Genomic DNA, 22,537 nt, shown 5'->3' with positions numbered 1-22,537 from the left:
GTATAACCCTGATAACACAGCAGCTGGATATGTGATATATAAGTTACTGTACAGTATAGCAATCAGCATGTGGTGTATAATGTACAGTAACTGTATAACCCTGATAACACAGCAGCTGGATATGTGATATATAAGTTACTGTACAGTATAGCAATCAGCATGTGGAGTATAATGTATAGTAATGGTATAACCCTGATAACACAGCAGCTGGATATGTGATATATAAGTTACTGTACAGTATAGCAATCAGCATGTGGTGTATAATGTATAGTAATGGTATAACCCTGATAACACAGCAGCTGGATATGTGATATATAAGTTACTGTACAGTATAGCAATCAGCATGTGGTGTATAATGTATAGTAAGGGCATATACCTGATAACACAGCAGCTGGATATGTGATATATAAGTTACTGTACAGTATAGCAATCAGCATGTGGTGTATAATGTATAGTAACTGTATAACCCTGATAACACAGCAGCTGAATATGTGATATATAAGTTACTGTACAGTATAGCAATCAGCGTGTGGTGTATAATGTATAGTAACTGTATAACCCTGATAACACAGCAGCTGGATATGTGATATATAAGTTACTGTACAGTATAGCAATCATCATGTGGTGTATAATGTATAGTAACTGTATAACCCTGATAACACAGCAGCTGGATATGTGATATATAAGTTACTGTACAGTATAGCAATCAGCATGTGGTGTATAATGTATAGTAACTGTATAACCCTGATAACACAGCAGCTGGATATGTGATATATAAGTTACTGTACAGTATAGTATCAGCTTGTGGAGTATAATGTATAGTAACTGTATAACTCTGATAACACAGCAGCTGGATATGTGATATATAAGTTACTGTACAGTATAGCAATCAGCATGTGGTGTATAATGTATAGTAACTGTATAACCCTGATAACACAGCAGCTGGATATGTGATATATAAGTTACTGTACAGTATAGCAGCATGTGGTGTATAATGTACAGTAACTGCATAACCCTGAAAATTAGCTGCAATTTTTACAGCAGATAGAGGATGGAACTGCAGATCCCCATAATACAGTAGTGTAGTACAACAGGCTAGAATAGAGAAGCAGGGCTGCTGTCAGAGGGCTGTGTGGTCACATGACAGCAATGGGGAAGGGGCGTGTGTTCAGCATGGACCAATCAGGACTGACTGAGACTGCAGGGAGGATGAAGGAATGAGCAGGGCAGATGTCGGCACATACATGCCCCTCCTCCACTCCACCTCCTACCCACTACAGGGAGCTCTTACACCAAAGCAATACTCTTAAACCAAGTCACAATTTTAAAAAACTGTGAGCTCTTAAACCAAAACGCTCTTAACCCTTTGAGGACCGGGCCAATTAAAATTTTTTTGTTTTTTCCTCCTTGTGCTTAAAAGGCCATATCAGTTGCATTTTTCCACCTAGAAACCCACATGAGCCCTTATTTTTTGCGCCACTAATTGTACTTTACAATGACAGGCTGAATTTTTTTTATAAAGTACACTGCGAAAGCAGGAAAAAATTCAATGTGTGGTGAAATTGTTAAAAAAAACAAAAAACATTCTTTTATTTGGAAGGTATTTTTTTTACGTTGTTCGCCCTGGGGTAAAACTGACTTGTTATATATGTTCCTCAAGTCGTTACGATTACAACGATATATAACATGTATAACTTTTCTTGTATCTGATGGCCTGTAAAAAATTCAAACCATTGTTAACAAATATACGTTCCTTAAAATCGCTCCATTCACATACTTCTAACGCTTTTATCCTTTGGTCTATGGGGCTGTGTGAGGTGTCATTTTTTTTGCACCATGACATGCACTTTCTATCGGTACCTTGATTGCGCATATACGACTTTTTGATCGCTTTTTATTAAATTTTTTCTGGATTTGATGTGACCAAAAATGCGCAATTTTGCACTTTGGGATTTTTTGTCGCCGACGCCATTTACCGTGCGAGATCAGGAATGTGATTAATTAATAATTCGGGCGATTACGCACGCGGCGATACCAAACATGTTTATTTATTTATTTTTATTCATAACATGGGAAAAGGGGGGTGAATCACACTATTAGGGGAGGTTTTTTTTTTTTCATTAATAATTTCACTTTTTTTTACTTTTACACTTATACTAGAAGCCCCCCTGGGGTTAGGGTTATTCCCCCCCTGGGGTTAGGGTTATTCCCCCCCTGGGGCAACCAAGTGCTGAGCCGGGATCAGTGCCAATACGGCGCAGACCCCGGCCCAAGTCAGACCCCACTAGACACCAGGGAACGGCTGCATCAGGTAATCGGATGCAGCTGTCATCTTTGACAGCTGCAACCGATTACCTTATTAGCGGGACAGCGACCGGACCGTGCCTGCTAATAGCCGCAGTCCCGGGCTACATGCGGTACCCGGGACTGCGGCGGTTCAGAGCTCTGCCACCGCGCGGCCCCGCTCTGAACACCCGTAGGCGGCCCTGGACGTACAGGTACACCCAGGGTTGCCTAGGGGTTAAACCAAGTTACTCTTAAACCAAGGTACCACTGTGTGTATATAAACATAAATATATACATTTTCAAGAGGCACGTACTACTATACAGGTGCAGCTGCCAGCAAGCAGGGACTTGACAAAACAGACCCTTCAACTTCAATATGTATCAGGAACGCTTGCAGCACTCCAAGGTAAGGTGAAAACAAGCCGTGCTTAAGGAAGGCTCCACTGAGGAGCGGAAACATTGCATGTGAATTTGGCATTTATGGAATAAAAACACGCTTGTTTTCACCTTACCTTGACACACACACACACACACATATATATATATGTCTGATTTCCAGGATACCTACCGACAATATCACTCCTGATTTCCTCACTGATGGGTATAGGTTTAGCAGCATCTGGAGAAATGTATTTGGTGAAAGTGTTTACAGCATCTCGTTCTATACCTGCAATAAAAGAACAGCATCAAGCAACATGTAACTGCGTAGTCCAGGGGTAGGGAACCTTTGGCCCTCCAGCTGTTGCAAAACTACAACTCCCATCATGCCTGGACAGCCAAAGCTTTAGCTGGAGAGCCACGGTTCTCTACCCCTGATGCAGAATGTGAAGCAAGGGAACTTCAAAAGGTTAAAGTGAGTCCTGCTGTCCTCTTCATTCCATCTCAGAACGTCCACCTAACATCTAACATGCTGGTGGTCACACATGCTCAGTCCCATACCATAACAAAGTATCTTACACCGATATCCAGAGACAAAAGTCGTTTTTAAAATTATTCCATTAAAAAAAAATTTGTTATATTTAACCTGATCTTGCAGAGAAATATTAATTATTAACGACAATCCCTTTAAGGTCTCTGGAGAAACTGAAAACTGGTGAGTCATAGAACGTTATTTTAGAAGCAAAAAAAAAAAAAAAACCAGGCCACAACTATAAATATCCCCCAGATGCAACACAACAAGTAAGAGCGGAGACGTAAGGCTGCAGGCAGGTCTTATAGGAAGATTCTCATATATAAACGAGTAATAGAAGGGTCAGATTCCAGCTATATCAGCTGCAGGATTTATAAATTACTATAGGAAACCGTTAAGAAAAGTAGGACGTTCATTACACATTACGGCTATGTTGGCACTATGGGATTTTAGCTGTCTATTTGTGGCCGTCATTATGAAAAGACGGCCGCCTTATGCCATTAACTGACTGCACATTCCCATAGTGGGAACATGGCCTTTTAGTGTATTCTACAAAGGAGTCATCATTGCCAATAACTGAAATACCCCTTTAAATCATGAGGCATTGCTGTGAGTCTTTCAGCAAACTATGGGTTACCATTTAAAGGGGTAGTGCACAAAAAAATTATTTTCAGGGTTGCAGACGAGGAGCAGGCATTTTTCCACTCCTATGCTAATCGCTGACACTTTTACATGGGCTGATTATTGGTTGGAAGATGAGCATTTCTGGCAATGCTGGTTGTAGATAATTGGCCTGCAGAAAATGAGCTTAAAGTGTCACCGTCGTTTCGTTTTTTGTTTGCAAAAATCATTAGTACAGGAGATTTTAAGAAACTTTGTAATTGGGTTTATTAGGCAAATATGCCATTATCTGCATTCACAAAGACTTTTCCCAGGTCCCCCCCCCCCCTCCCTCCTCATTATCAGGAAATCTCGACTCTTTTGCATCAGTCGAGCCCTGTGTAACCTATGGAGAGGGGAGGGGGGAGGAGGGAGATTAGTCGCCAGCAGAGAGCAGAGAACAAAGCATTACACAGCGGGAGCTGCATGAAAGACGGTATTCAGAGGTCAGTGCTGATGTCAGAGGAGATAGCCCTGTGAGCTGTAAATTAACTCTTTGTTGTCCTGTTTTGGTGCATCATCTCCCTCCACCCCTCCCCTCTCCATAGACAATCATGAAAACGGGGGGAAAGCTTCCAACTGCTTATTCATGATAAAAATGCATTTTTCGGTTAATAAACCCAACTACAAATTTTTTTAAAATTGCCTGTACTATTGATTTTTGCAAAAAAACGACAATGACACTTTAAAGAAGACCTGTCACCCCCCTGTGCCGGGGTGACAGGCTCCCGACCCCCAGTTAGATCCCCTTATACGTACCTCATCCCGCCGAGTCCCGCTGCCGGAGCCGGTCCCGAGACGGAGATATCCCGGTCAGAAGCCGGCGCGCGCGCTCTGGAGAGAAGTCCGGCGTCCATAGAGAATGAATGGAGCCGTGCAGAGATGAGTCCGGCTCAATTCATTCTCTATGGACGCCGGACCTCTCTCCAGAGCGCGTGCGCCGGCTTCTGACCGGGATATCTCCGTCACGGGACCGGCTCCAGGAGAGGGACTCTGTGGGATGAGGTACGTATAAGGGCATCTAACTGGGGGTCGGGAGCCTGTCACCCTGGCACGGGGGGTGACAGGTCTCCTTTAAAGAGGAACTATCTAACCTACTGATATGTCCACAATGCGCCCTGGTCGCTAAAAAGGACAGTATGTCTTACCTTCCTCCTCTGTGCCTTTCCTGTTCGTAATGTAATTCTCGGTCCGGAGCACTGCTGCACCCAGAGGGCACTGATCCGGCCCAACCCCTCCACTGATTATCATTAGAAGAGGCGGGCCGGCTCGCACAATGGGGACGGGGCAGTGCTCCAAGCGGTCCTTCGGACCGAGGATTACACTGCTAGGCCCGGTTCCCACTGAGCAAAAACAGCGGAATCCCGCGGCTTCCCGCTGTGCTCAGTGCCCTGTAGTGAGTGAATGGGAGGATGTGCCCGCGGGCACGCCCTCCCATTCAGCACAGGAACAGCGCAGAGGAGGAAGGTAAGAGACATACCTCCTCCTCGACACCCCGTGCACAACAGGGGGCTATTTATCTAACCTGCTGACGGTTCCTCTTTAAGTCACTGCAGCAAATGCCTCAGGTGCTGACATTCACCATCTATCAGGAGAGGCAAGGCACACTGCCATACACAAAATGTGGTTAGCCAACTTTTGCCAACTTTGCTCCTTTATGTATGGGCAGTAGGAAGCTCTAAATGAGTACAGGGCCTAGAAGACAAACCTGCCCACTCATTCTGCCTATAAACTACAGCAGTGCATGTCCATTGTGGATGACTACCCAACAGCTGTAATCGCCGATATGTACAATCACTTGCATACGCCATCATTTACCGTCACCACGTCTGGTTATCATTCAGCCAATAGGTTCTCCTACAGACCTGCGGCTGAGCTGCACGCAGAATATAACTGAACCCTTATCTTTAACTCTTAATAAACTAAGTACAATAGGAAGTGATTGAAGATCATTTAGGGAAGTTGACATGAACATTAGCTATAAAAGCGTTCCTAGCAAAACGTCTCAGCGTTTCCTACTGTTCCTGATCAGACTCGGGCTCTTTTCTTCATAGCAGAGCGGATAGCTGAATGCCTGATATTGTTAGAAGAGCTTTATACAGGTTTCCCATAACCCCCTTCATTCAGGATGACTGCTGACTGTGTGACGGACATTACATTAAAAGGCAGAAGAAATTGCGAGTACAGAATGGGTGGACTTACTCTTCTTTAGTTTGCGAGACATGTCGGCCAGGCCTTCATCTATTGGGCTGTCCCTGCTGGATGCATTAGGCTTGGAGGACTGCTCATAGGAGATTAAGGTCTGGTCTGTAGACAGTTCTAGCTCAATAGTCGCTCTGCTTTCCCTCTTCAGCTTAGTCTGTGTATGAGGTGAAGCACTATGTGGATTTACTGAAGAACCCGACGCTTTCAACCTGGAAGTATGTTGTGGAACCTTAGAGCAATCGTGGGCTGGAAGGGATGTCGCTGACTGATCAGGCCGCCTCGGAGACGGTGACACAGGCTCCGCCAAAGTGCTGTGCTTGACTGTATTTAGGCTGTACGCTCTGATTCGGGACCAGGTAGTGGAGTTAAAACTTTTAGCCTCCAGCCAGAACTTCACTAAATGTTCCATCCTGCGGAGCTCCATAAACTGAATAAAATAAGGGAGAGCCACATTGTCTTGTAGGACTTGTTCAAGAGTTTTTGAGAGACTTGACTTTGCGTCTTGGGACTCATAATTCAGACACGATCGGCCTGGAAAAATACAGAGGAAAACAAGTAACGTATGTACAAAACCTTCCCATACAGTCATTGATCATCCATCCCAAAGCGAATGTACAACCTCACTGCCAATATTAGAGCGTACCTGTCATGTAAATGTCACTTGTCAGAAATCAGTAAATATCAATAGTACAAGAAACTCTGTAATAGGTTTCATTAGGCAAAAGTTTCCTTCTGTACTCAGAAAGCTGTTTTCCTACCTCCTCCCTCAGCAGGATTTCTGTGTCCATTATACTCTATGGAGAGGGGAGGGGCTGAGGGGCATGAGTGAGCATGGAGAGGAGAAAAGGCAGCCCTGCACAGCACTACATCCTGCAATCTTCTCTCACCAAGCTCCCAGATAAGCACTTTTTTGACCTGTGAATCCAGTGTTTTATGTGCCCAGTCTCCAGCCTGTCCACAGCTGCTTCTCTGCTCTTCCTGCTGACTCATCCCCCTCGACCCCCCACCCCTTCCATAGGTTATAATGAAGACAAATTTTCCTGATAATGAGAAGATAAGTAGTGGGGGGGGGGGGGCGGAGAAACAGCATTTTAAGTACAGAAAAGGGCTTTTGCCTATTAAAACCTATTACAGAGTTTCTTAAACTCGCTTGTACTATTGATTTTTGGAAAAAATATTTTAGATGACAGCTACACTTTAAGCGTTACACACCACCATATCCGTGCCGCTGAATCAGCCGACGCAGTCCCTTTTTGAATCGGTTGTGCCCAGGAGGAGTAAGCCGCCCCCCCCCCCCCCCCCAAGAAGACGCGCGCCTCCTCAGTCCTGCCTCCAGTATAGCTGGATCTCCGAGCTGTCATCAGAGTAGGGAGTCCTACTGCACATATCCCATTCTCTACACCGGTGGGGAAGAAGACAGAAAATCTGAGAAGAGCTGCCCAATGCCCATATTGCAGGACTGAGGAGAAGATGAGGTGCGTGTCATTTGGGAGGGGGGGGGGGGGGATCTCTTTGAATCGGTCTTTCCGGGCTTACCTCCTGTGCACAACAAACCTGATTTGCATATCGGAATACCACTGAAAATACCAAAAATGGGACGACCGATTCAAAAAAGGAGCGAGCAGCAGCGTGGATCTGGCGGTATGTAACACTTAAGATAGGCAGTAAGGTGGAAGACTCACTTTAATTGGCTATTTAGACACGTCAGGAAATTGACAAATTACTAAACGTTGCAAGAATACACAAGTCAAAGAATCTGTATATACTCTCAGCAAGACACAGTGGAATCAGCAGCGGCTTCTTACCAAGGTCTCCAAAATGTGTGGCTTCCATGTGAGTTGGCTGCTTCTTGAGCGCAGCAGTCCTACTGCTCGAGTAAGAGTCCATGTTGGCCGATATGGCATTGATAGCCACATGGCTTGGTCCAGCGGCCTCCAGCAAGGCATTATTCTTTGGACTTCTTGACGGGGAATGTACTGGTGCCGGTGTGATTTCTAGAAGGAAAGATAGATAGTTAAAGAGAATACATACATTAAATGCTTGGAAACCAAAGAAATAACAAGACATAACAGCATAATAATGCAAACAAACTTATGGTGTGTCATATTGTCAATTCCATATCAGTGTATACATTAGTACTGGTGTTAAAGGGGTACTCATGCGAAAATCATTTTCTTTCAAATCAACTGGTGCCAGAAAGTTACATAGATTTGTAATTTACTTCTATTTAAAAATCTCCAGTCTTCCAGTACTTATCAGCCGCTGTATGTCCTGCAGGGAGTGGTGTATTATTTTAAGTCTGGAGAGCAGGAGAGGTTTTCTATTGCAGTTTGCTGCTGCTCTGGACAGTTCCTGACTTGAACAGAGGTGGCAGCAGAGAGAACTGCGTCAGACTGGAAAGAATGCACCACTGGAGATTTTTAAATAGAAGTAAATTACAAACCTGTATAACTTTCTGAAACCAGTTGATTTTTTTTTACTTTTTACTTTTTTTTTTAGCCATTTCTGCGAGACTTCTGCTACAATGAGGTAATATAGCAAGGATAGGATGGCAGCCTTTACACTACCGAGAATATTGGAAAATCGAAAACAAAAACGAAAATTAAGTGGCGTTACCTTTAAATACTTTTGCATCTGGCTTGTCTTGATCTTTTCCTTTCACTGCAAGGAAGAAAAACAATTGTTAGAGGAGTTGTCTGGTTGTCATCTCATACCCCGTCTCCCACCTCAGGATCCTCATCCAATAGCTGGACGCACCGTCTGGACCAGGATTTAAGTCAACTAAGCAATGCCCCTCAAGAAGTACAGTCTGCAAGTATGAAGTGGCCGGAAACAACGTGAACACACTACAGTGCTAACATAAGTGCTGTGGCCCCTTGTCAGGGGGTATGTTTCCGACATAAGAGGGTGGAGGGTGCGTGTCAGGAGCTGCCCAATGTGACACTGGTAGCATCAGGCCGCCATCACCCTCTCCTGCTCCCCGCATACACCCCTTTAGGTCATTCACATAGAAGAGATAGCGTGCACTGCTGCAGCCACTTACCCTCCAGTACAATGCTATTGGAGTGGGGTAAGAGACAGCACAGCCCGTATGCCGCTCAGCCCCTCCGCCATCTTCTACGCTACGTTCTCGCGTTTGTTTTTTATGCCGACACCTTTTTTTTTTTTTTTTTTTAAAAGTGAAGTCTTAGCCTTTACTATATTTCCTCAGTAGTTTCCTTACATTTCCTGATTTTAGCTTCAGGAACTTCTTCAAAAAACCTCAAGGTGAGAACACGCACTTAGGGTTGTGCCAGACAAAGTGATTTTTCATTTCCACCGATTAACGACTGCAAACAGCGAAATTATAGACCATAATACAAGGAATAGTCGGTCTGAGCACCGTTAAGAGCACTGCCCCGCCCCCATCGCACAAGCTGACCAACCGACCGACCCACTCTGTTGATTATCATTAGAAGTAGTGGGCTGGCTCGCAGGATGGGGGAGGGGCAGTGCTCCTAATGGTGCTCCGGACCAAGGATTATACTGCTAACAGCACAGATACAGAGCTGAGGAGGAGGGTAAGAGATATAGCTTCCTCCTCAGCGTCTACTGCACAATAGGGACTTATCAGCAGGTCAGATAGGTCTAACATGCTGATAGTTCCTCTTTTGTACAATAATCTTTCTGTGTAATAAGCCTCTTGTGTGAGAAATTACCTACTGGCAGCGGATCAGCTTGGGTGGTGCCCGGTGTCTATGATCAATTAAAAAGTCCCAGAGATTCTGCCGATCACTGTCAGCCCCTTTTTTCCACCAGACTTTTCACTAAAGGGGTACTCCTGCGAAAATCTATTTCTTCGAAATCAACCAGGAAGTTATATAGATTTGTAATTTACTTCTATTTAAAACCTGAAGTCTTCCAATACTTATCAGATGCTGTATGTGCTGCAGGAAGTGGTGTATTATTTCCAGTCTGACACAGTGCTCTCTGCTGCCACCTCTGTCCATGTCAGGAACTGTCCAGAGCAGTAACAAATCCCCATAGAAAACCTCTCCTGCTCTGGACAGTTCCTGACATGGACAGAGGTGGCAGCAGAGAGCACTGTGTCAGATTGGAGAGAATACACCACTTCCTGCAGGACATACAGCAGCTGATAAGAACTGGAAGACTGGAGATTTTTTTTTTTTTTTAATGGAAGTAAATTTCAAATCTTGGGCACTTTCTAATACCAAATTATTATTTTTTGTGAACCCCTTTAAAAGCAAAGAAAAGGTAACAACAGGCAGACCTATTCAGAAGTTACAATAATATACAGAAGGTATAATAGTTACACGGATACCAGAGCAGGCCTCTTTAAAACTGGATGACCTAAGAGAGTTCCATTAAATAACATGAAATATGGGATCTGCTCTACACAATGGCCGCACCACCATGAGGGGCTTATGGGACAGATAATTATTGCAGACACTGGGTTATGGAGTTGTCAGCGATTTCCACTTTACTACCTCTGCTCTAAGGCTAGGTTGACACTGCGTTTTTGCAAAAACAGCATTTGTGTGCATCCGTTTTGATCTGTTTTTCTATTGACTTCCATTGTAAAAAAAAACAAAAAAAAAACGGATCAAAACGGATCTGTTTTTTTAAACAGACACAAAAGTAGTGTCAGCTACGTTTTTGTGTCCGTCAAAAAAAACGGATCCATTTGATCCGTTTTTTTTACAATGGAAGTCAATGGAAAAACGGATCAAAACGGATGCACACAAATGCATCCGTTTTTTTTGCAAAAAATGGATGATAAAAACGGATTGCAAAAACGCAGTGTTAACCTAGCCTCATTTCTATCTCATAGGAGCTTTGTGTAGGGGTATATAAAGCAAAAGGGACATGCATGGAAATCCATAGTTTTGCAGGAAACAGTAAAAGTTGTAATGTATTGATTAAAATTTCTGCTCATCCTGGGCTTAAGAGTCCAGTGGGTGGTCTTAACCAATGACTGCTATTCTTCCGTCTATGAATGTGTATACAGAGCTGTCAATCATTTATTAGAACTCCTAAAAAAATAAATTTATGGGGTTAGAATACTCTTTTAAAAACAAGACACTCATACCGTCATTAGGACGGCCCACCGGACTCCTAAGCTCAGAAAGCAAAAAGGTTTCAATTGAATTACAAATCATATATTGTATTGCGCAGCTCCTTCTGCTCCATAACAACATGCTGGCAGCTCAGAATAGTCGTTCAGGTCACAGGTTCCATTTAAAGGGGAACTATCAGGAGGTCAGACGAATCTAACCTGCTATGTCCCTATTGCACAGGAATATGCAAAAGAGGAGCCTGTGGAGCCTCACTGAAGAGGCTCAAAACACAGGACTAGCCAGATATCCCTCCGGGAAGGACCCAGCCAAGGGGTGGCTCCTGTAAGGATACCACCAAAACCACCATATAAAGTGGCCCTATAATGTAATGGACAAGGGAAAAACCAAGGCCAGGTAACCATCCACATACAGCTGTTTCAGAGTGTTGCCCCTCATCAGTGTGGAGCAGGATTCTGGCTAGGTGGGAGCAATGCCTAGTAGAGCCATAAGAGAAACAGATTGCTGAACTCAGGGAGACCAGCCAAACGACAACACTGCCGGCTGCTAGTGAAAGCGCTCAATCCAGTGAAGTCCTAGGTGTATTGCCCAAGGGAAACATGAATATGCAAAAGAAGAGCCTGTGGAGCCTCATCAAAGAGTCTCAAAACACAGGACTATCCAGATATCCCTCCGGGAAGGACCCAGCCGAGGTGTGGCTCCTATAGGGCAACTACCAAAACCACCATATTAAGTGGCCCTATAAGTCAGTGTAATGAGAAGGGAAAAACCAAGGCCAGGTGTCCATCCACATGCAGCTGTTTCGGGGTGGTGCCCCTCATCAGTGTGGATATTTGGCTAGTTCTGTGTTTCGAGACTCTTCAATGAGGCTCTACGGACTCTTCTTTTGCATATTCATGTTTCCCAGGGGGCAATGCACCTAGGATTTCACTGCGTTGAGCGCTTTCATTAGCAGCCAGCTGTGTTATTGTTTGGCTGGTCTCCCTGAGATCAGCTATCTGTTTCTCTATTGCACAGGAGACGCTGAGGAGGATGGTATGTCTCTAACCTTCCTCCTCGGCACCAGTCCGATGCAGTTAGTAAGACCATTAGAAGCACTGCCCGCCCCTTTCTAATGATAATGAACAGAGCACACCGGTCGGGGGTGGGGCAGTACTCCTAACGGATAGTTTCCCTTTAAAATATTAATCTAACCCCAGAAATTTCTTTTTTTCGCTAAAGTTTGTTGCCGTGCCTAGAGTAAGGGTACTATTCCACGAAGCGATTTTTTCGACATTTAACTATCTCAAACGACCTGAAATCATTCACCCAATTACACGGGACGATGATCGTTACTTATGACCGTTCTTGCAGTCATCCTGTCGTAGCTACTTCAAACGGCGTCTTACTACATGCGAACTATTTGCAGATGATCAACGATAAAAATAGGTCCAAATTCTAACGGCCAACGATTTTTCGTTGGTCGTTAAATCATCTGCTATTACACTAAACAATTATTGTTCAAATCCGAATGATCTAACAGTTTTTTGAACGGTAATCGTTCTGTGTAGTACCACCCTAAGAATGACAAGGCCTGGTGCTGCAGCTCCCAGGCGCGGTGTTAGGACATCATTAAGAGCCATTATAGGGAGGCCCGGGCTGAACCAGTTACAGATTCTTCAGCCCCACAATAACAGGACCGGCTCACATGATGCATGCCCTCCGCTAATCTGTAACTAACAAGAGCCAAGAACAAAGAGCCTGTGTTCCCGACTCTTTACACTCCTCTCTTAGGGCTTCAAGGAGAGGTCGTAGGACACGTGGCTGCACCAAGATTAACATTTATTACACCGGCCGTCACTTGTCTCAGAAATAACGGAGAATTGTGCTCATTCTCCATAAGCTGCACATGAGGTGGCAATATACACCATCACGCTACCAGCTACAGGAGAGGTTTTCTATGGGGATTTGATCCTACTTTGGACAGTTCCTGACATGGACAGAGGTGGCAGCAGAGAGCACTGTGTCAGACTGGAAAGAATACACCACTTACTGCAAGACATACAGCAGCTGATAAGTACTGGAAGACTAAAGATTTTTAATAGAAGTAAATTACAAATCTTTGGCACTTTACGGCACAGGTTTTTTAAAGTAAACTACCCCTTTAAACAATGACAACTCGATAAAGAAAAGCACAAACTGTAAAAAATGCAGGTGAGGTACTTCGCTTTCCTTCATGTCTCGTAAACTAGTAAGAAATCTGCAGCATAAACTACTGAAGGCTGGAAGTCCAGCTCCCCGCCGTCTTTACTTATTCATTTGACAGCTACAAGAAACCGTGAAATCAGCTAGAAGCTAAAAACAAGGATTCTCCATCTGTTCTAGAAAGATCAGTTCCAGGATCCTCAGCTAGAACTACAGGACCTGCAACTACTACTACTGTGAGACTGAAGCAATGGGGGCAGATCCCAATGATGATGATGATGATGTGGGGCAAGTTAGATTCTGAAGGTGTGTGTGTTGTAGTGTACAACTTCCCATAGAAAGCTCTGCCCCCGGCTGTAATGCACCATTAACCAGAGCTGCAGAGACATCAGGGACAAGTCCAACTCTGGACCTGGGGATTCACCGTTACATTTGGCATAAATAATACCGTCTATAATACATCATCTATTTACGTCATCTGGTTGTACTTGTGTTATTCGGACTTTCATTCATCACTTATGTCACAATACTGTGTCCCCCTGATGAACCACACTGCTTTGCTGAGGAAAGGCGTCGGGAACAGGTGATTTCATGTAGTGACTGAGGTCACATGATCTAGACCAGGGGCATATATCTTATTTATTTGACCTGATGCTCAAATGTGTATGTTGGATGTGCTTGAATACAAGAACCATGTGCCCGATTTTTTTCTGTTCTGGTTGTTCAAGGGAATCTGTCTATACAATCTTGGGTCCTGTATTGTAATGAAGAGTCAAAGAGGAGTAGTGGTTTGGCGTTTGTGCCGTGCTTTGGCACACCTCACCACTCCATCCTCACTATGAATATTTTCAGCTGGCCAGACTACCAGAAGTCCAGGAGGCGAAGAAGAGCAGCCCGGAGCTCCTGCAGGGTGATATCCTTCCTCCCCAGGTGGCCGGTGTGTCTACTATGCAGCTGGACAGGAAGGACATCACTGTGCAGGAGCAGGATTTAGAGCAGGGATTTCTGTCATTATAACAGGTATCCCCGCTCCTTTACAGTAAATAGTGGTGTGAGATGCATCACTACTACTGACAGTCTTTACACTCTGTGGGCCGGGTCCTCTGCACCCATAGGGGGAGATTTATCAAACATGGTGTAAAGTGAAACTGGCCCAGTTGCCCCTAGTAACCAATCAGATTCCACCTCTCATTTTCCAAAGAGTCTGTGAGGAATGAAAAGTGGAATATCATTACCTTAGGAACGTGGAAAAAGAATTGGGTAAGTAAATTGGGACATTTTCTATAATATATTTCTACCTACTCCACCCAAACTTATTCTAGTACAAGAATTTTAATAAAGTACCAATGAATAAAAGAAAGTGAACACCGTGTCCCATCATGGGTGGTAATAGATATGATGCCAATTCCCAAGCCTGCCACCCGGGGATTGGCACCTGGTTTGGCAGATGTGATAACTTCTCTCTCCGTTCTCTCCTCCGTGCAGACATGTTACTAGCTATGGGTCGGCCATGACCTCTATGTGCACAGTCCCTGTGTGATGTCTGGCAGCTGACAGCCGAGTGTCCAGCCCGTGTACTGTGGTGGAGCACTTTTAGGCTGGGTTCACACTATGTATATTTGAGGCTGTATTTGTGAGGCTGTATAGCAACCAAAACCAGGAGTGGATTGAAAACACAGAAAGGCTATGTTCACATAATGTTGTAATTGAGTGGATGGCCGTCATTTAATGGCAAATTTTTGCTGTTATTTTAAAACAACGGCTGTTATATTGAAATAATGGCAGTTATTTACCGTTATATGACGGCCATCCACTCAATTTCAACATTGTGTGAACAGATCCTTTCTGTGTTTTCAATCCACTCCTGGTTTTGGTTGCTATGAGGACCTGACTTGAGGACCAAATACTGCCTGAAATATACAGTGTGTGAACCCAGCCGCAGGCTGCATTCACACGTTCCATACAGAACACGGATGCGGAATGCCTGTAACGGACTCTCCCTCCGCCCGGGCAGCATCTGTTATTAGATGCCAGGCAGCAAAGGTAAACGTCCACAGCTTCTTAAAGTACGAAATTCTTTATTGTAGCATCAAAAACATAAAAGAACAAACAAAAGGTGAGTAGTGAGCTAAAAAACGCCTAATTAACGCTAAAAAACGCCATGATTAAGAGGTAGAAGCTCGTAACGCGTAGGCGTTTTTTAGCTCACTACTCACCTTTTGTTTGTTCTTTTATGTTTTTGATGCTACAATAAAGAATTTCGTACTTTAAGAAGCTGTGGACGTTTACCTTTGCTGATTGCCTTACGGGTTGTGGCCCGCAATATGTTTTTTTCCCACGTGCTTCAACACAATACTGCCAACTGAGCTAATCACTACAGCAAGTTAGGTGAGCTGACATTTTTTTTCTATTTTTCTCATATTAGATGCCAGGAGCGGGGGAACTGTACAGATATGCGCCACGTTGTAATGAATCAGCCGCGCGGCGCTGTCATTACAGTGCGGCGCATATCTGTACAGTTCCCCCGCCCCTGGCATCTAATAACAGATGCTGCCCAGGCGGGGGAGAGTCCGTTACAGGCATTCCACATCTGTGTTCCATGCGGAATACGGAATGTGTGAATGCAGCCTTACCCTGTCAAACAGGAAGGATTATATGAAGAAGAGACTGCATGCAACATCACTGCAGCACAATCCTTCCTATGGGGTCAGGGTGGAGCCTTAATCCTCCCCAGGAATGTGACCGCACATAACTAGCCGCCTAATAACAAAGAAAATAGTCCCCGACGTGGCTCTGATTCTTAAAAAGCCAAGTGACTACTATTGTGTCTACAACAGAGATGTCTGCTGGAGAGGAGGAACTTCTCCCCCATTAAAGGGGTACTCTAGCAAAAATCTTTTTCTTTCAAATCAACTGGTTATAGAAAGATATATAGATTTGTAATTTACTTCTATTAAAAAATCTCCAGTCTTCCAGTACTTATCAGCTGCTGTATGTCCAGCAGGAAGTGGTGTATTCTATCCAGTGCTATACAGTGCTCTCTGCTGCCACCTCTGTTCATGTCAGGAACTGCTAAGAGAAGAAGAGGTTTTCTATGAGGATTTGCTACTGCTCTGGACAGTTCCTGACATGGACAGAGGTGGCAGCAGAGAGCACTGTGTCAGACTGGAAAGAATACACCACTTCCTGCAGGACATACAGCAGCTGATAAGTATGGGAAGACTGGAGATTTTTAAATAGAAGTAAATTACAAATCTATATAACTTTCTGGCAACAGTTTATTTAAGGGGAAAAAATGCTGCAGTCAAATGAACTGCATGAGCTAAATATGGCTGCCGGGCACTGCCCAGACCATTCATTACTATCAATAGGGAATTCAAATTAAAAGGATGCCTCTATTCCCTTGTATGTTTCCAGAGGATTAGTGAAAGAAGAGGATTCTCTGGCAGTGTCTGCGCCCCAGGCAATAAAGTCGCTTCAGCCGCAGAGTCTGAGGGAAGCATTCACAGCAAATACGTACAGCGCCTATCTGCAAACTGGCTGCTAAACTGACCCGGCTACATATCTGGGTCAACACGCTTGGAGAGTATATCACCTAAAGCGGCAGCAGATCACCTGGTGTAAACGTCGCCCAAACACACTGGTATTAAAGGGGAACTCAAGAGAAAAGTTGTTTGTTTTTTTCATTTGGAGTTTTTTTATTTGGATTTGCTGCTGCTCTGGACAGTTCCTGACATGGACAGAGATGGCAGCAGAGAGCACTGTGTCAGACTGGAGAGAATACACCACTTCCTGCAGGACATACAGCTGCTGATAAGTACTGGAAGACTGGAGATTTTTTAATGGAAGTTAATTACAAATCTACATAACTTTCTGAGATCAGTTGATTTAAAGGGGTAGTGCGGCGGTAAAAAATTATTCACAGAATAACACACATTACAAAGTTATACAACTTTGTAATGTATGTTATGTCTGTGAATGGCCCCCTTCCCCGTGTCCCACCACCCCCACCCGTGTACCCGGAAGTGTAGTGCATTATACATACCTGATCCGTGCCGACACGCATCCGCCATCTTGTGCCAAACGTAATCTTCGGCCGGCCGGCCCGAACACCTCGCCAATCGCGGCTGAGCAGCTGATGACGCGGCCGGCACTCGGGAAGATCGGAGGTGTTCGGGCCGGCCGAAGATGACGTTTGGCACAAGATGGCGGACGCGTGTCGGCACGGATCAGGTATGTATAAAGCACTACACTTCCGGGTACACGGGCGGGGTGGTGGGACACGGGGAAGGGGGCCATTCACAGACATAACATATATTACAAAGTTGTATAACTTTGTAATGAGTGTTATTCTGTGAATATTTTTTTACCACCGCACTACCCCTTTAAGAGATTTTTTTTTTAATAAACAATCAATGAATTCCAATATGTGTGAACATACCCTGACACAACCTTCCCCCCTCCAGTAACCTTCTGGCCCAGCACATCGGCTGCTTGCTGGAGGTGACAGGCGCGGCTCCAGCTAGGACTCCACTAACCTTGACTCTCTAGTTGTTACAAAACTACAACTCCCATCATGCTAAAGCTTTGGCTGTCCAGGCATGATGGGAGTTGTAGTTCTGCAACAGCTGGAGAGTCGAGGTTCCCTACCCCTGACTAGCTGACCGGGGTCTGACCCTGAGGGTGCAGGAGCGGCGAATACTCTCCCCAGTCACTCTCTATGTGACTCCACTGAAGAAGCCCCCCAGAGAAACAACGACCAGCGTGCACCCTGCAGCCCCAATCCCTAGATCAGTCCTGGGCGGCCCTCCAGCTGTCCCAAAACAACAACTCCCATCATGCCCAGACACCTCTAGGGTTATAACATCACAATGGTGGAGCACACTGATGTAAGGACATGAAGCTGGGGGACTCCCCCTGGTATCCATCATGTGCCACTGATGTGACAGCTGTGATGTCATCATACAGCCGTGATGTCACCATATAGTAGCGATGTCCCCATACATTAGTGATGTCATCGTATAGTAGTGATGTCACCATACAGCAATGATGTCATTGTATAGTACTGATGTCACCATACAGCAGTGATGTCATTGTATAGTACTGATGTCACCATACAGCAGTGATGTCATTGTATAGTAGTGATGTCACCATACAGCAATGATGTCATTGTATAGTACTGATGTCACCATACAGCAATGATGTCATTGTATAGTACTGATGTCACCATACAGCAGTGATGTCATTGTATAGTACTGATGTCACCATACAGCAATGATGTCATTGTATAGTACTGATGTCACCATACAGCAATGATGTCATTGTATAGTACTGATGTCACCATACAGCAATGATGTCATTGTATAGTACTGATGTCACCATACAGCAATGATGTCATTGTATAGTACTGATGTCACCATACAGCAATGATGTCATTGTATAGTACTGATGTCACCATACAGCAATGATGTCATTGTATAGTACTGATGTCACCATACAGCAATGATGTCATTGTATAGTACTGATGTCACCATACAGCAATGATGTCATTGTATAGTACTGATGTCACCATACAGCAATGATGTCATTGTATAGTACTGATGTCACCATACAGCAATGATGTCATTGTATAGTACTGATGTCACCATACAGCAATGATGTCATTGTATAGTACTGATGTCACCATACAGCAATGATGTCATTGTATAGTACTGATGTCACCATACAGCAATGATGTCATTGTATAGTACTGATGTCACCATACAGCAATGATGTCATTGTATAGTACTGATGTCACCATACAGCAATGATGTCATTGTATAGTACTGATGTCACCATACAGCAATGATGTCATTGTATAGTACTGATGTCACCATACAGCAATGATGTCATTGTATAGTACTGATGTCACCATACAGCAATGATGTCATTGTATAGTACTGATGTCACCATACAGCAATGATGTCATTGTATAGTACTGATGTCACCATACAGCAATGATGTCATTGTATAGTACTTATGTCACCATACAGCAGTGATGTCATTGCATAGTAGTGATGTCACCATACAGCAATGATGTCATTGCATAGTAGTGATGTCACCATACAGCAATGATGTCATTGTATAGTACTGATGTCACCATACAGCAGTGATGTCATTGTATAGTAGTTATGTCACCATAAAGCAGTGATGTCACCGTACAGCAGTGTCATCATTGTATAGTAGTGAGTAGAGATGAGCGAACCGGGTTCGAGTCCATCCAAACCCGAACGTTCGGTATTTGATTAGCTGGGGCTGCAGAACTTGGATAAAGCTCTAAGGTTGTCTGGAAAATGTGGATACAGCCAATGACTATATCCATGATTTCCACATAGCCTTAGGGCTTTATCCAACTTCAGCAGCCACCGCTAATCAAATGCCGAAAGTTCAGGTTCGGATCGACTCGAGCATGCTCCAGGTTCGCTCATCTCTAGCAGTGATGTCATTGTATAGTACTGATGTCACCATAAAGCAGTGATGTCACCGTACAGCAGTGTAGTCATCATATAGTAGTAATGTCATCATAAAGTAGTGATGTCACCATACAGCAGTGATGTCATGGTATAGTAGTGATGTCACTGGACAGCAATGATGTCATCATATAGCAGTGATATTACTGGACAGCAATGATGTCATCATATAGCAGTGATGTCATTGTATAGCAGTGATGTCACCATACAGCAATGATGTCATCGTATAGCAGTGATGTCACCATACAGCAGTGATGTCACCATACAGCAGTGATGTCATCGTATAGCAGTGATGTCACCATACAGAAGTGATGTCATCGTATAGCAGTGATGTCACCATACAGCAGTGATGTCATTGTATAGTAGTGATGTCACCATACAGCAGTGTTGTCATTGTATAGCAGTGATGTCACCATACAGCAGTGATGTCACCATACAGCAGTGATGTCATTGTATAACAGTGATGTCACCATACAGCAGTGATGTCATCGTATAGCAGTGATGTCACCATACAGCAGTGATGTCATAGAGGAGCTTCAGGATGCATAGAGACTGTGACATACAGGCTGCGTACACCGCCACCCTGCTGGGATGCTGCCACAATGGAGTCATGTGACCTCTATCTCTGTGTCACATGACATCATATCACAGTCATGGTATTGGGGGTGCAGAGCAGCTATGGACACCGGCAGAGATGGGAGTCACCGGCTCAGGGCCACACTGTCACTCACTTCTTATATAACTGGAGCCCCACCGATCTGTTACATTGGTGAAGACTACAGGTGGAGTGGCCCTTTAAGAGCCCTCGGTATCCCGGCTGTCACAGCCGCCACCTCCCCGGCTCCTCTTACCTTTCCTGCGGAAGAAGGACATGGCGCCGCCGGCTCCTGCTGGACGTGCCCGGCTCACTCAGCGCATACTGGGGCGCCCCGGCTCCCCTCACCCGGTGCACGGGACGCCGGGGACGCCGCTGCCTGAGCTCTGCAGAGACGAGGAGCCCCCCTCCCTAGCATGAATGACACTTCCTCCTCCTTCCTCCGGCCGCGGCTCCAGCCCCCGCCATATTGTCAACAGCAAAATCTTCCGGGCAGCGCGGGGGATGCTGGGTAATCTCCCCAGGCTGCTGACTGGTGGGCGGCCATACTTACTGAGGGCAGGGGACGGCGGCGTGCCCATCTCCTGGGGGATGCTGGGATTTGTAGTCTCTGCTGAAGCAATATAACATGGATAAGCTCTGTAAACCAGTTTTTTCTACTTCCAGTCGAATAAACAAATCGAACACAAGACTGAAAACACTAGGGCAGGTTGACTGCGGTTTTAGGCCAAATTCGAGGCGTCAGAATCACATTTCTTATGTCCACTGGGTAATTTTCTTCTCAAATCATGGAACAAGAGACAAGTGCCAAGGGGGCGTGGCTGAAATAGATTCAAAATGTACAGATTGCATAGGCACTGATTTACACTGAGTAAAGGTTATAGCCCCAGGGGGCAGCAGCATGGCTATGAATGATTCTGAGCTGGGACCCCCTATGTGGCCCTTTATTTGTCCCAGAGCTGGGACCCCCTATGTGGCCCTTTAATCATCCGGAGCTGGGACCCCCTATGTGGCCCTTTAATAATCCGGGGGTGGGACCCCAGTGTGGCCCTTTAATGATCCGGGGCTGGGACCCTCTATGTGGCCCTTGAATGATCCCGGAGCTGTAGCCCCCTATTGGGCCCTTTATTTGTCCCAGAGCTGGGACCCTCTATGTGGCCCTTTACTGATCCCGGGGCTGGGACCCTCTATGTGGCCCTTTATTTGTCCCAGAGCTGGGACCCTCTATGTGGCTCTTTAATAATCCCGGAGTTGGGGCCCCCTATGTGGCCCTTTAATGATCCCAGAGCTGGCCACATAGAGGGTCCCAGCTCCGGGATCATTTGATGTCATCCACATACAGGGAGACTTTCTCAACTAAGGAGCCCCTAGAAATACCTTTAATGGATTCGGTTTGTCTAATTGCCACTGCCAAGGGTTCTATAGCTAGTGCGAATGGGAAGGGGGATAAGGGGTCTAAAGCCCCTGCGGAGTGGAAATGAGGTAGATGCATCTAGATTTGTTTTGACCCATGCCGTGGGATTCGAGTACAACAATTGGACGTAGGACAAAAACACCGGGCCTATATTGGTGGAATGGCCGGTCACTTGCCACATGGTTAGTTGTGACGCCACTTCTGTGGTGGTTAGCCGAGATATAGCCTTGCCCGTTGGTGTTGTTTTGTGACGCCAGTGCTGGTTGGGCACACAGGTATGAGGGCACACCTGCTTTTATTTTAACGGGCAGACTATACCTTTTTCCCTGTGGTCAGTGACCTGCCGGGTTGTTGCAAGGTCCCTTGGGCAATTATCACGGTCGTCCGGGTTGGAGTAGTGATCCACCCGCACTATTGGCACTGACACCCACAGAAAAGGGAGATGACCCAAGGAAGTGTGATTACTGTGTCGGTGCTTAGTGAAGAACCACAGAGTCCTGTTAGAATAAATACAATCTTGTTTACTGTGAAGATACTTGATACAGGAAGCAGGTAATACAGCTTTGCCTTGATATGATACGTAGAGAGTAGAGCAGAAGACACAGCCAAGCTGGCTGGGTTGCGCGCTGAGAGGTAGAAAGTTCAGGAGAGTAGAGGATAGGATGTTGAGAGAGTCCCAACCCAATGTAGTACTGTGCT

The 22,537-nt window shown here is 45.1% G+C and overlaps 1 protein-coding gene across 1 annotated transcript in view; it reads right to left on the bottom strand.

Annotated features, from left to right (window-relative positions):
* The window catches only part of AKAP10 (A-kinase anchoring protein 10), a 34,193-nt gene extending 13,281 nt beyond the window's left edge, over positions 1 to 20,912 (bottom strand). Inside the window, exons 1-5 of the mRNA XM_069944467.1 lie at positions 20,681 to 20,912; positions 8,678 to 8,722; positions 7,867 to 8,055; positions 6,059 to 6,592; positions 2,855 to 2,953 (exon numbers count right to left, since the gene is read on the bottom strand). Of these exons, the coding sequence (XP_069800568.1) occupies positions 2,855 to 2,953; positions 6,059 to 6,592; positions 7,867 to 8,055; positions 8,678 to 8,722; positions 20,681 to 20,702 (889 nt within the window). The 5' untranslated portion in view covers positions 20,703 to 20,912. The remainder of the gene's footprint in view (positions 1 to 2,854; positions 2,954 to 6,058; positions 6,593 to 7,866; positions 8,056 to 8,677; positions 8,723 to 20,680) is intronic.
* Positions 20,913 to 22,537: the final 1,625 nt, after the last annotated feature.

This window comes from Dendropsophus ebraccatus, chromosome 11, assembly GCF_027789765.1.
Source record: "Dendropsophus ebraccatus isolate aDenEbr1 chromosome 11, aDenEbr1.pat, whole genome shotgun sequence".
Taxonomy (NCBI): Eukaryota; Metazoa; Chordata; class Amphibia; order Anura; family Hylidae; genus Dendropsophus; species Dendropsophus ebraccatus.
This window is presented reverse-complemented; position numbering and strand designations above follow the sequence as displayed.